At 48.6% G+C, this 14960-nt stretch overlaps 2 protein-coding genes across 2 annotated transcripts in view; one reads left to right on the top strand and one right to left on the bottom strand.

Annotated features, from left to right (window-relative positions):
- Window positions 1-14960, top strand: part of LOC144248765 (uncharacterized) — a 646176-nt gene that overhangs the window by 309753 nt on the left and 321463 nt on the right. The gene's annotated exons all lie outside the window — the stretch shown is intronic.
- Window positions 5035-13030, bottom strand: LOC144248775 (syncytin-A-like). Its single transcript, XM_077790770.1, has 2 exons — window positions 12270-13030; window positions 5035-6987 (listed from the first exon to the last, which is right to left on the bottom strand). The coding sequence occupies exon 2, from the start codon at window positions 6848-6850 to the stop codon at window positions 5660-5662; it is 1191 nt and encodes a 396-aa protein (XP_077646896.1). The 5' UTR covers window positions 6851-6987; window positions 12270-13030; the 3' UTR covers window positions 5035-5659.

The raw sequence follows: 14960 nt of genomic DNA, 5'->3' as shown, positions 1-14960 counted from the left end.
GATGATGATGATGATAGTATCATAGAACATTTCCTTTTTTTTTCCTCCCCCAAATAAAATGGTGTCATTCAGCTTCTGGAGAAAAGAACTCTCAAAGGTGCAGTTTGGCAGTCATGGAGGCAGAGGTGGGGGAGAGACAGATATGGCCTGGAGGGATTCTCTGGAGGGCTCCAGCATTTAAACAAGCTACTTGGATACATAGACTCGGACATTTTCAATACTATATGGCTGCATTACATGGTTTTCCAAGCCTTACGCTGGCCAGAAAGCTTTTAAAGCCCATGGGAGTTTAGCCTCCATGAGAAAGGCAGTATCAGTTCCTGTGCCAGGTGAGACATAGCGTTCAAAAGCTCAGCTTGTGTTTAGAGGAGCCACCAGCCTAATGTAAGCAAGGCCAGAAAACTTCTCCAGTCCTGCTGAGCGGGTGTGGCAGAGCTGTTGTGTTTCACAGCAGCTCCATGGCAGAGCAGCAGCTGCAGGAGAGGCCTCAGGACAGGCTTGGGGGGAGCGGGGCGGATGGAAGCTGAGCAAAGCCCCCGCTCTATGACACAGGCAGAAGCAAACAAAGATGGTGACTTGTAGAGATTCCTGCTGTGCTCAAAGTTTGCCTCTGAAGACTGAGAGGTGAGCTTGTCCAGAATCCCAGAAAACATCAGGGAAAAGGTTTTAGGTTAGTTGTTGTGATTAGGCACAAGTGTCCAGTGAGAAAAGAGCCTCTGAAGCAGGCTGTGAGTCATAGGGTGTCTTAGTTCTTAGTAGAGCATAGATCACCAATTAAATACAATTTTAATTTTTATTCTAGAAATGTAAAAATATTCTAAGTTTTTCTGAATTCTAAAACTACTTTGAAAAATATAGAACTGCTGTGGGAAAAGGGACAAAATATTTGGAGAATTCTCTATGAAAAATATTCCTAAATCTTGCAAAACGAAAAATAAAGGCAGTAGCTGCTGGTCTCAGGAGCCCGAAGCCCAGTTGCTGCCTGCCCAGCACTGGCTGTGCCCAGACAAGCAGCTCCGCCAGTGCTGGTGGTAGCAGCCAGGGACCAGAGCTGAAGCACAAAGATGCTGCTGGAGTCAGGCCCTGCCCTGGCAGGAGAGCTGCACCTCCTGTCCTGGCTGGACACCAGGGCCAGCACCTTTGGGAACAGAGGGTTCTGTTATGGGTGGTGGCAGCATGTCCCCATCAGTAAGTGGGTATTGCAGCTGTGGAAGAAATGTTGCAAACTGGCTTGGGGATGGCTGATAACAGGCGCAGGTCACCGTGACTGAAGTCTTCGTCTGGTCTTGTGAAGCTGCAGAGGCGCTGCTGTGGAGAGAGCAGTGGCTGAGGCCCCCAGTTGCTGGTGGCACACAGGGACCCTCTTGCCCAGGAGGGCCCAGAGCTGGCAAGGCTCCCCAGCACGGCTGGAGCAGCTGGCACACCTTGGCCCAGCTGCACAGCTGCCCCTCGAGGCCCCGGCGAGCAGGGGACGGCTCTGGGCAGCTCCCTGGCCAGGAGCAGCCCCCAAGCGCCTCTGCCTTACAGGGGCCATCTCGTCCCCGCTCTTTCTCCTGCCCACCTTGCTGTGCCTCTGCCCTGTGCCCCTGGGGCTGCTCTTGGCCAGGCAGCCTCAGGGGGAGCCAGCACTGGCTGCAGCCCCAGCGGCCCCCCAGGACAAGGCCCAGCAATGAAGAGGCCAAGGAAAGCACTGGGCAGCAGCAGAACCCTCAGCAGAGTGCTTTGGACAGCCATGGCCTGCCCACAGCTCCACTGGATACTCACTGGAAATGTTTCCCATCTACATTAGAGTTTTAAAAGAAACTGTTTGAGGGAAAGATGATCAAAACACTCACCATTTTCTCTTCCAGTAACAGCAGATTCCAACACAGGGCAATATGAAGATAAGCTCCAAAAACAGCAGACCTGCAATTAACTGTAGCACACAGTGTGTTTCCCAATAGCAACCACTTCTGAGGCTGTTCTGGGCATCGGGAACAGGTGTTGTGGGGCCGGCTGCATCTGTGGGAGCAATGGGGAGCGTGAGCCCGCGCTGTGCTGCACTGCTGAGCTGGCAGCACGGTGGATACGGCCAGGACGTTCTCTGTTTGCCCAGAGCTGGGGCCTGCAGGCACCTTGCCGCCCCTTGGCACAGGCTGTGCCTCCCAACACAGCCCAGCAGGCCGGGAGGAGAGCCCGGGGCCAGCGCAGCTGCTTGGGCCGTGGCTGCTTGGAGGGACAGGGGCCAAACCCATCCCTGAGCAGCCCCTGCCAGCCCTGGCCCTCCCTGCCCTGGGACAGCTCCCCCAGCCCCAGGGGACAGAGCCAGGCCCTGTCAGGACCCAGTGCAGCCCCTGCCCAGCCGGGAGCCAGGGCTGGCTCTGGCCCTGGGCTGGCAGCAGGGCTCCTGCTCGGGGCTGCTCCTGTGCCCGGGGCCTCTGGGCACTCAGGGCGGCTGCGGGAGCAGCTGCAGTGGGAGGGACGTTGGTGCAGAGTCCCGATTCCCCGGGGCTGGCAACGAGCTCCAGAGGCCTGGAAGCCGAGGCACCTCCAGCTTTGGCTGCTGCCAGGCCGTGCAAGGGCAGGGCCTGGGGGAAGAGCTGCTGCCACACAGCCCCGCCGAGGGCTGAGCCCGGCTGAGCCCAGCACAGCAATCACCTCCTGTGCCTGTGCCCGTGCCTGGCATCGCCTTCCTTCCTGCAGCAGAGGCTGGCACTGAGCCACTCCTTCCTCCGGGTTGTACCGCCTTCTGCAGAGATGTTTGGTCCATTACTTGGAAAAGGAAGAGAGACAGCTGGATCAGATGGAACCATCCACCATTAAGGGAAGTGGCACCTTCAGGGGGCAAAGGTTTTCAAAGTCATGGTTAAGGATCAGAAAAACATCTGGGAATTGGCACTGGGACAGGGGCCTCCCTCCATCAAGCATCTGCCAGGCCTGAGCAGAAGTCATAAGGGGATGGCCCAGGGCGAGGGCACACACGTGCATGATTCTGTCCTGGCACCTGCAGTGATGCCCCTCTGGCCGAGCTTTGGGCTCTGAGCTGGCAGCTCTCACAGCAGGAAAGGCCTTGACCTACCCTCAGCATCTCCCAGAGGCTCCATCCTGAACGTGGGTTGGGAAGCCAGATCACTTTCACTAGCAGGGTTATCTGCAAAGAAAGGCAGGACAGAACATCTCCTGCGATGACACTGTAGGAGATCCTCAGGCTGCAGCCAAGGCTCAGCCCCAGGGCCCAGCCCTGGGCTTGGCTCCTTCCCTCTCTGCTCTTCTCTGTGGCTGCACAGAGCACACAGAAGGACACTCTGGCATTGCACACAGGAAGAAAACTGACAGCTAAATGCTCCTTCCTCCCACTGACAGTAATCCTGTGGGATCACTCAGGGCTCTAGAAGGGAGCAGGTCAGGGCTTCCCAATCTCAACAACCTTCAGGCTCTTAAGGGAATGGCACATGATTGAGCTCTTGCAACATGGACATTGATTGTTCCTTCAGGAAGAGGGACATTGGGAGCTTGCCTCCAAAATTCTCCAAAGATTTCAAACTGTCTTGTGCTAGGCCTCCCAGATAAGCCATGTCACACTCCCAATCTATACAGAAGCACAGATCAGAAGCATTTGCATGGTGTGCTGGGATCTCCCTCTGCCTTTGTGAACCAGGCACTGCAAGGGGGTCAGGTAAGGCAGTGGGAGCCAGGCGTGAATGGCCACGGCCAAAGCTGCACAGGGGCCTGGAGAGCCCTGCACTGGCTCCTGGTCACTCTCCACCCTCTTTGCAGGCCCTGTGCAACATCCCTGGAGGGGTTGCTGAACCTGCCCGGGGCCCATGGTGGTTCTCTAACTCACACAGAGGAAACCCTCACTAATTTCCTGAGGAAATGTGCAGCAGGCAGTGCCACAACTATTCCTTCCTGCCTATCTCTGCTCAGTCAGCTCAGACCAGCCAAGGAACAGTCAGACCCTCTCACACAGGTCAGGGCCTTGGAAAAGAGCTTCTGCCACACAGTCTCAGCAAGGGCTGAGGCCAGCACAGCAATTACCTCCTGTGCCTGTGCCCATGCCTGGAATTGCCTCCCTTCCTTCAGGAAATGCTGCCTTCCATAGAGCATCTCTGTCCATCCCTTGAGAAAGGAAGAGGCACAGGTGAATCAGATGGAAGCATTCCACATCAGGGGGGTGGAAACTTCAGGAGGCAATCCTTGTCAAAGACATGGATAAGGATCAGGAAAAGGCCCAGGCTCTTGGGGCTGTGACAGTGCTCTCTCTTTTCCAAACCGCCAGCCCTCCTGATCTTCTGGGGACTGGGAAATTGCAGGGGACATCAGGGTGTGCATGGCCCGTGGCGAAGTTGGGGCTCCCTGTCAGCTGGTGCCAAATGCCTTCCTGCAGAGGCTGGGGAGAAGCTGCAGCCAGGCCAGCCTGGGAAACAGCCCTGCAGGGCATGAGAGCAGCAGCAGGGCAGCGAGGCTACCATGGATCCCTTCCCACTGTGCCGGGCACGGCCTGTCCAGATGTGCAGGGAAAGCCCCCGGCTGCTGAGTCCCAGGGGAAGGGTGAGGGAAATGCACCCACCTTGTCCTGCCTGCAGCATTTCCTTCAGCATTTGCCTCATGTTTTCGGATGGCTCATGGGGTTTCTTGCATCCTGTAGCTTTGTTCTTTCCTGTCGGAGGACCTTAGAGGAAAACAATGCCATTTCCCAGGAATGGATCCCACAAAACCAGTGCCCAGCCTGTGGGATCAGCAGGGACACACTACTCACCCCTGCGATGGGAGCTGGGCTTGCGAGCAACATCCACCAAAGGATGGGGGAAAGTCCTCCCGGCAGCCACACCTGTAACTCAACAGCCACAGAAGCTTCTGTCATCTCTGCAGATCGGCACGGGCAGCACTGAGCCGCAGGGGCGGTGAGGGGATGGCCCAGGGCGAGGGCACACACGTGCATGATTCTGTCCTGGCACCTGTAGTGATGCCCCTCTGGCCGAGCTTTGGGCTCTGAGCTGGCAGCTCTCGCAGGGGGAAAGGCCTTGACCTACTGAATCAAAGACGGAAGCAATCCGGGCAGCAGATATTCTTTATTGCAGCGCTGGGCACATGGGGGATCTCTCCTCCTAACATGTGCATCGTGCAGCTAAGAAAGCTGTGATTTATCTTACTAAAACATACATATTCATTACAAGTCTTGACAATTATTTACATATTCATGATTATTCCGAGATAAGGATGCGCAAGCGTAGTTGCATTTTTGGGTGGTCTTCGGTGGTCGTTAGGGGTCCTCTGGTGGTCGTCCATAGTCTTCATCACTCTGTCCGCTAGTTGAACTTTTATTTCGAGCATGCGTGGTAGTTTTTCTGTGCTCTGGGCTCCATCTTTTCCTCCCTTCATGATATATGGCCTATTCAACTGACCACAGTCCATCTGCTGAGTATGCATTCTTTACATATTATCAGGAAGCTTATCAGAGTAAAGGAAGCTTATCAGAGTAAAGTACATAGCCAAGGACAAAGTTTCTACATCTGTTTGCTAATGTCTAGAATAACAGGATACTGGTGCATATACATAGCACATAACGTTTTCTTCACTTAATTCTTTTCTAGTCATTTAACCCTTAAGTAGTTCTGAACAGGTCAGGTCCCTGTATCAAGTCCCCCCTTTTCTATAACCATTGCAAATTCTTTTGCAATCATATTACGCCTCCATATCTATATCTTTCAACATTAGTTGCTTCTTTGTTACAAAGTAAGACACACTTAATTAAAATCCAGACTATGATTATTAACAATATTACAAGTATTATGGAAATAAAAAGTTGTTTTAACCAATTCAAATTAGGTAACCAGGATGTTAGGACTTTCCACAATTCTTCAAATCCCCACGAGGTGTCATCCTTGGTTACTTCATGGAGTATCTTAGTCTGTTTCCAGATTTCACTTAAATCTGTAGCAATTCGATTATTCTGATCTACATATACACAGCAACTTGTATTTATAATGGTACAAACCCCCCCTCGTGAAGCCAATAATAAATCTAAAGCCATTCTATTTTGCTGTACTACTTGTGCAAGGCTATTTATCTCAATCTGCTGTGCTTGAATTGCATCTATTGTTTTATTTTCAATGTCTTCTACTACTGCTGAAATATTTATTATAGCTTTTTCTAATTCACTTACCCCTAGCCAAGGGAGAAACCATCTAGCAAAGAAATGAAATGCATTCTGCCTTTTTATTAGGGGATTTTCTACTTCCCGTCTAATTCTTCGAATATGTGTTTGAAGCCAACCTTCGGATAAACGATTATGTATAGTTATGTTTGGGACTACGGCTCCCAGGGTGCATGTTCCTACCCAATTTTCAGGTAATACTTTCCATGCAGTATCATTGCACAGCCAATACCATCCTTTTCCTTCTGGAACTGGCCAGAGGGTACTATTAATAGAGGTGGGGGACCCGATATATTTTATTTTATTACAACCCGTTTGATTTCCTACATATTGGACGTTATTACAACTCCCAACTTTATCTAATCCTTTAGGTGGGTTACACCTCTGCACACATTTATAGTAAGATTTTTTAATTGTAGGGTTATGAATTTTTAATGGCTGAGCTCTATATGTATAATTTACCCAGGTGGTATTCTCCCAATATCTCGTCCACGGATTATTACCAGGTATGGGGATGCCTATTAACAAGATCTGTTTTCCACTGTATTCAGGCATATGTGTACATATCCAACAATTAGTTCTATTCAGAGTTCGAGATATACCTTCCGTCAGCGAAAGATGAAGATTCAAATCCCACCGTGCCCAGGCTCCCCCATAGGTCAAGATAATCTGGAGAATCGCAATCTGGTAGGTCCTACGGGAGTAGCAGTCCATGGTTTCGTAGGGGCCTTCTTTATTTTCGAGTAGTGAATCCAAGCTGGGTGTTCTTTAATCTTCACCGCAGTGAATGTTGTCAGCAGCACTTGATATGGACCTTTCCACTTTTCTTCCAAGGGTTGTCCTGAAAAATTCTTAACATATACATAATCACCAGGTTCAAAGGCATGGAGGGGGTGATCTAATCCCCTTACTCTAGTACCCAAAACATTTTTATGTATTTCTGATAATTGTTTCTGCAATGCTTTCATGTATTCCAGTAAATATCCTTCCCCAATTTGTGCTAATTCTTCACCCTTAAATTGAAGTTGATAGGGTCGCCCATATAATATCTCAAAAGGGCTTAAATTTTCCTTTGTCCGAGGTTTAACTCTTATTCTCAATAATGCCAATGGTAAAGCTTGGGGCCAAGTTAAATTTGCCTCCTGACTAATCTTTGCTATCTGTTGTTTAAGCATATGATTCATCTTTTCAACTTGGCCACTTGCTTGAGGTCTGTACGGGGTATGTAACTGCCAGTCTATTCCTAATGCTTTTCCCACTTGTTGAACAATTTTAGCATTAAAATGTGGTCCTCGATCGGAGGATATTGTCGATGGAACTCCGAAACGAGGAATTATTTCATTCAATAGCGCTTTAGTCACTTCTCGCGCTTTGTTAGTCCTGCAGGGATATGCTTCTGGCCATCCTGTGAAAGTGTCTGTCAGGACTAAAAGATATCTATACCCCCCTTTTCTGGGGAGCTCAGAAAAATCAATTTGCCATTGTTGCCCAGGGCAGTTTCCTTTACCTATCATCCCCAATTTTATTTTGCTAGTTGTGTCTGGATTATTTCGTTGACATATTTCACATTGCTGCGTTACCTGTTTTACTGTGGTATACAAATTTCGCCCTACTATTCTTTTGGTCACTTCTTTGTATAATGCATCTGCTCCCCAATGGGTTTTTCTATGTTCTGCTTGTATTAGGGGCCACAAAATATTAGAAGGAACTAATATGTGACCTTCTTTTAACTGTATCCAGCCCTTTGTTCCGGGCTCACCTCCTAGATCATTAGCCAATTTCAAGTCTTCCTTTGAGTATCTAGGTGACTGTTCTAAATCAATTGGTTTACTGTCTGGTATCAAAGCACATACCTTAACTTCCTCTGCCACTCGCTTGGCCTCACTATCAGCCAATCGATTTCCTATTTCTTGGTCAGAGTTACCTTTTTGGTGTCCTCGGCAATGCATTATAGCTACTTTTTCCGGTAGTTGAATCACTTCCAATAATTTCAATATTTCTTCTGCATGTTTGATCTGTTTCTTCTGGGTGTTCAACAGTCCTCGTTCTTTCCAAATTGCTCCATGCGCATGCACCACCCCGAAAGCATATTTTGAATCAGTCCAAATATTTATCTTCTTTTCTTTTGCAAGTTCTAGTGCCCTTATAAGGGCCACTATTTCTGCTTTCTGGGCCGAGGTTCCTGCAGGAAGAGGGTTGGCTTCGATTACCTTTTGAGTAGTGGTTATCGCATATCCCGCTCTCCGCTGTCCCAGTTTCACGAAGCTGCTTCCATCTGTGTACCAGGAGTCTTCAGCGTCTTCCAGAGGGGTGTCCTGGAGATCTGGACGGCTCGAATAGGTGGCTTCGATGGTCTCTATGCAGTCGTGGGACAGTGGTTCTCCTTGGGCACCGCTGAGAAAAGAAGCTGGATTTATAATGTTAGTAACAATTATTTCTATATCATCTTGTTCTACTATGATGGCTTGGTATTTCAGAAATCTCTGTGGGGAGAGCCAATGGTTCCCTTTTTGTTCTAACACAGCTGAGACAGTATGGGAAACCATTACCGTTATCTTCTGCCCTAATGTGAATTTGCGTGCTTCTTGAATGTTTATTACAACCGCCGCCACTGCACGTAGGCATCCTGGCCATCCTTTGCTTACCTCGTCCAGCTGCTTGGAGAAGTACGCCACTGCCCGCTTGTAAGGGCCAAGTTCTTGGGCTAATACTCCAAGTGCCATCCCCTGTCTTTCATGTGAGAATAATAAAAAGGGTTTAGAGACATCTGGTAAGCCGAGGGCCGGAGCCTTCATCAGTTCCTTTTTAAGTTTCTTGAAGGCGGCTCGAGCCTCTGCCGTCCATTCTATTTTAAGTCGGGTTTTCTTTAGCAGTTCATATAGAGGTTTAACTATTACACCATAGTTGTATATCCATAAGCGGCACCAACCTGCCATTCCCAAGAATGTCCGCAATTCCTTGGCTGTTTGAGGCTCCGGGGTGCGACAAATTGCCTCTTTTCGCTCAGTTCCCAATTCTCTTTGTCCTCTGGAAATTTCTAATCCTAAATAAGTTACTCGCTGTTGCACTATTTGAGCCTTTTGTTGGGATACTCTGTATCCATTCATTCCTAGGAAATTGAGAAGTTCTACAGTCCATGAGAGACACTCTTCCCTGTTCTCAGTGGCTATTAAAAGATCATCAACATATTGCACGAGGACTCCTTTACCATCTGGGGGAGTCCAATTTTCCAAATCTTTAGCTAACTGATTTCCAAAAATCGTAGGGCTGTTTTTAAATCCTTGTGGTAATACTGCCCAAGTTAATTGTGTTTTTCTTCCTGAATCCGGATTTTCCCATTCAAAAGCAAATAGCTTCTGACTTTCTGAGGCCAGTGGCAAACAGAAGAAGGCATCTTTGAGATCCAGTACAGTAAACCAATGTAAGGTATCTCTCAATTTAGTTAATAGTGTATATGGGTTGGCTACAACCGGGTGGATGTCTTCAACTATTTTATTAATTGCCCTTAGGTCTTGTACTAATCTATAACTTTTTCCATCTGCCTTTTTAACGGGTAAAATAGGAGTGTTGTATTCTGATTCACATTCCGTTAGTAAATTGTATTGCAGAAATCGATTAATAATATTTTTGATTCCTTCCCTGTCTTCTAGCCTTAAGGGATATTGTTTAATTCTTACTGGCTTTACCCCTGGTTTCAACTTGATTATGACAGGGCTTGCATTTTTGGCTTTCCCCGGAACTTCACTAGCCCAAACCCCTGGATATACCGGGTCCAGAACCTCTCTAGGTATTTCAGAATGGCTTTGAGTTTGTATTACGGCTAGACTCAAAACTTCCACTAATTGTTCTTCTTGAATTTGAAACTCAATTTTCCCTTTCTGAAAAACAATTTTTGCCTCAAGTTGTTCTAGCAAATCTCGCCCTAGCAAGGGCTTTGGGGAATTTGGTAAATATAGAAACCTGTGAATTCCAATTTGTTTTCCAAGCCGATAATTAAGTGGTTTAAGGAAATAAGCTTTTTCCCTTTGTCCTGTAGCTCCAATTACAGTGATAAAATCTTTGTCTTTCGGCATTAATTGTTGGTTCAGTACCGAATAGGAAGCCCCGGTATCAACAAGGAAATCTATTTTTTCTTCTCTTTCCCTAGCTCAATTTTAACCAGGGGATCCGCTAGGGTGGTTTCCCCCGGTCCCCTTCACTGGTCTGAGCCCATCTGGGCTAATAAAGGGGGCTTTCTTGCCAACTTAGGACATTCCCCCTTCCAGTGCCCTATCTCCTTACAGTATGCACACTGATTTGACTGTAAGGTTGGGCGCTGCCTCCTTTCTTTATTATTTTGAGTTCCACTTTTCTGCTTTTCCAATGCAGCCACCGTGGCTTCCGCAATTACCTGTCCCATTTTATACTTGCCCTGCTCCTCTCGGTTTCTATATATCCTCCAGGCTTCTTCTAGCAGCTTTTCTAAATCCCTAATATCAGGTTCTTTCAGCTTTTGGAGTTTTCTCCTTATGTCTTCTGATGACTGCCCCAAAAATAAGGAAACTAGCTGTTGTCTGCCTGTATCAGAAGCGGGATCTAGGGTGGTATATTTTCTCATAGCAGTCCGTAATTTGTCAAGAAACTCCGTAGGAGTTTCTGCCGAGTTTTGCTTGATTTCATATAAATTTGACCAATTTACTGCCTTCGGTACGGCCGTCCCGATACCAATTTTAATCCATTCTTGGTATCTTTTAAGTAGCCTGTAATCTTGGTCGTCATTTGGGTCCCAATTAGGGTCATCTCTAGGGACGTGGGTTTCGACCGTACCCTGAAGGGTTCCTGCCGTGATTTGAATTTGTACTTGTGTACGAGCACTTTTAATTATTAATTGTTTTTCTGTTTCAGTTAAGGCATCCAACATCAAATCTATATCTTTCCAATCTGGATCCTGATTTTTAACTATTAATTCAAATCGTTTTGCCACCCCTTCCGGATCATCCCGGTATCCCTTTACTACTTCTCGCCAAACATCCAAGTCATTCATAGAAAAGGGAATCTTAATTCTGGTGGGTCCTGTTGCTCCCATCGCTTGCCTTAACGGGGCTTGAATTATCGGCCCCATTTTACTCCGAGTTCGAGCTGTGATGGGAGAAAAACTCATTTTTCCAGGGACAGCCTCACCGGATTTTTCTATGCGATTACTTTTATCTGATTCATCTGATGAGGTAGAGGGTCGGGATCTAGGGGGGGGAGGGGTTTCCGGGGGAGAAGGGGGTTGGGGTGGAGAACTATAATCTTCCATTCTTTCCTCTGTTTCTTTAAGTTTTACACACCTTTGCCCTATACTGCAAGCCGAACAACACCGTTTTAACCTAGTCCCATTCTTTCTCTGTTCCTTTTCCATAGCTAACACCAAAGGATCCTGGGGTGCTACGTTTATCCCACATTCTTTCTGCCATTCAGGGTGATTCCGCAAAGTGAAAAACATATCCGCATATCCCACTTCATCCCACTTTCCTTCCCGCCTTAAAAACAACATTAACTGCAACAAAGTATTATACTGCAAAGTTCCATTGAACGGCCACTTCTCACCATCTTCCAACTTATACAAAGGCCACCACTGGTTACAATATTTAATTAATGTTTTCTTATTCACTGTCCCTCCAGGAGTCCCACCTATTTCCTTCCAATGCATTAAAATACAACCCAAAGGGCTCTTCTTCACGATTCCCCCGCTCTGTCGTCCACCCATTATACTATGCACCAAACAGGACACTTTTTACAGCAACACAAAAGTCCAACAACAATCAGAATAATTCCAAAAATAAGCAACCAAACCCAGTACGTGTTAAACAGTTCCCAAACCATTAACTCAGAAGCGTATGTCTTAATATACCAAAGTAGTAGACCAAAACCAAATACGATCGTATAACAAACACAAACTCCGCGGGGAGCTTATTCAAAACCAAATACGATCGTATAACAAACGCTACCCCCTGCGGGGAGCTTATCCAAAACCAAATACGATCGTATAACAAACGCTACCCCCTGCGGGGAGCTTAACCAAAACCAAATACGATCGTACAACAAACGCTACCCCCTGCGGGGAGCTTAACCAAATGACCGGTCCCAAACAAATAAAAATAAAGGATACCTGTGCCGCCGGGGCGAACGGAGTTCTTGTCTGCTCCCGCGGTGATCCGAATGAGGCGAGGAGCCCCTCCGGGAAGATCCCGGGGGTACCCTAGGGAGTCCTGTTCTCAGCGGGTCCCGCGGCCGAGCAGAGAGTCCTCCTGGCTGGCTCGCCAAATTGAATCAAAGACGGAAGCAATCCGGGCAGCAGATATTCTTTATTGCAGCGCTGGGCACATGGGGGATCTCTCCTCCTAACATGTGCATCGTGCAGCTAAGAAAGCTGTGATTTATCTTACTAAAACATACATATTCATTACAAGTCTTGACAATTATTTACATATTCATGATTATTCCGAGATAAGGATGCGCAAGCGTAGTTGCATTTTTGGGTGGTCTTCGGTGGTCGTTAGGGGTCCTCTGGTGGTCGTCCATAGTCTTCATCACTCTGTCCGCTAGTTGAACTTTTATTTCGAGCATGCGTGGTAGTTTTTCTGTGCTCTGGGCTCCATCTTTTCCTCCCTTCATGATATATGGCCTATTCAACTGACCACAGTCCATCTGCTGAGTATGCATTCTTTACATATTATCAGGAAGCTTATCAGAGTAAAGGAAGCTTATCAGAGTAAAGTACATAGCCAAGGACAAAGTTTCTACATCTGTTTGCTAATGTCTAGAATAACAGGATACTGGTGCATATACATAGCACATAACGTTTTCTTCACTTAATTCTTTTCTAGTCATTTAACCCTTAAGTAGTTCTGAACAGGTCAGGTCCCTGTATCACTACCCTCAGCATCTCCCAGAGGCTCCATCCTGAACGTGGGTTGGGAAGCCAGATCATTTTCACTACCAGGGTTATCTGCAAAGAAAGGCAGGACAGAACAGCTCCTGCGATGACACTGTAGGAGATCCTCAGGTTGCAGCCAAGGCTCAGCCCCAGGGCCCAGCCCTGGGCTCTGCCCCTTCCCTCTCTGCTCTCCTCTGTGGCTGCACAGAGCACACAGAAGGACAAACTGGCATTGCGCACAGGAAGAAAACTGACAGCTAAATGCTCCTTCCTCCCACTGACAGTGATCCTGTGGGATCAATCAGGGCTCTAGAAGGGAGCTGTCAAATTTTCCTGAATCCATCTAACTTGAGATGGTCTTAAGGGAAAGGGCAAATGTATGAGCTCTAGCCACCTTGTCACTGTCTATTCTGTGAGAAAAGGGACATTGAGAATTTACCTCCAGCATTTCCCAAGAGTCTCAAGCCGTAATCCAGCAGGGCTTCCAGATAATCCATGTTCTGATCCCAGTCTAGAAGGGAGCAAAGATCAGAACCATTTCCATGGTGTGCTGGGATCCCCTTCTGCCTCAGGGAAGGGGCTCTCCAAGGGGGTTGGGGAAGGTCGTGGGAGCCTGATGTGAAAGGATAAGGCTGATGCTGCAGAGGGGTCTTGGGAGCTCTGGGCTGGCTCCTGATCAATCCCCATCCACTTTGCAGGCCCTGTGCAACATCCCTGGAGAGGAAACTGGAGCAGCACGGGGCCCATGGGGATGTTTCATTTGCACAGAGGAAACTCTCTTTAATCCCTGGGGAAAACTGCAGCAGGCAGTGCTGCAAATATCCCTTCCTAACTCCCTCCCTCCCTCCTGTCCTACCAACTGCCCATCATCCTTCGGCTGAAACAGCTCCCCTGTCACAACAGGAGATGGCAGAGCTTTTACAGGACACCCTGGAGCCTTGCTCTCCCCCTCTGCCCTTTCCCCACCATGGGCACCCCGTGCAGTCGCTCCCAGGTCTCGGGACATGTCTCCCACGGAGGGACCCCAGCAGGACTGCTCAGTACCCGAGTGCCCTGAGCATAATAATTCCTCTGGGCTGTGCCGGCCCTGTCTGAGCTGTGCACGCACTGCCAAGCAGCAGAGAGGGCAGCTCAAGGCTCAGCAGGGCGCAGGCCCAGAGGCTCAGCAATTACCTCCTGTGACTGTGCCTGGCATTGCCTCCTTTCCTGCAGCAGAGGCTGCCAATGAGCCACTGCTTCCTCTGGGAAATGCGGCCTTCAGACCAGCTTCTACATCCACTTCTGGAGAAAAGACACAGGCGGGGCTGTTCCACATAGTGGAGTTGGCATCTTCAGGAGGCAATGCTTGTCAAAGGCAAGCATGGTTAAGGATCAGGAAATCTCTATAAAATTTCTGGGTAGGCTACGACCCACTCCCTCCTCCAAACTGCCACCTCTCCTAATCTGCCTTGAGACTGGGAAATTGCAGAGGAACTCAGGGTGGGCATGGGCTGTGGTGGAATTTGGGCTCCCTGTCAGCTGGTGCCAAATGCCTTCCTGCAGAGGCTGGGGAGAAGCTGCAGCCAGGCCAGCCTGGGAAACAGCCCTGCAGGGCATGAGAGCAGCAGCAGGGCAGCGAGGCTGCCATGGATCCCTTCCCACTGTGCCGGGCACGGCCTGTCCAGATGTGCAGGGAAAGCCCCCGGCTGCTGAGTCCCAGGGGAAGGGTGAGGGAAATGCACCCACCTTGTCCTGCCTGCAGCATTTCCTTCAGCATTTGCCTCATGTTTTCGGATGGCTCATGGGGTTTCTTGCATCCTGTAGCTTTGTTCTTTCCTGTCGGAGGACCTTAGAGCAAAACAATGCCATTTCCCAGGAATGGATCCCGCAATACCAGTGCCCAGCCTGCGGGATCAGCAGGGACACACTACTCACCCCTGCGAT

Source organism: Lonchura striata, unplaced genomic scaffold (genome assembly GCF_046129695.1).
Source record: "Lonchura striata isolate bLonStr1 unplaced genomic scaffold, bLonStr1.mat Scaffold_85, whole genome shotgun sequence".
Classification (NCBI taxonomy): domain Eukaryota; kingdom Metazoa; phylum Chordata; class Aves; order Passeriformes; family Estrildidae; genus Lonchura; species Lonchura striata.
This window is presented reverse-complemented; position numbering and strand designations above follow the sequence as displayed.

Bases quoted from the DNA above. Each gene is read 5' to 3' on its own strand.
- LOC144248775 (XM_077790770.1), bottom strand. From the start codon at position 6,850: ATGGACTGCTACTCCCGTAGGACCTACCAGATTGCGATTCTCCAGATT.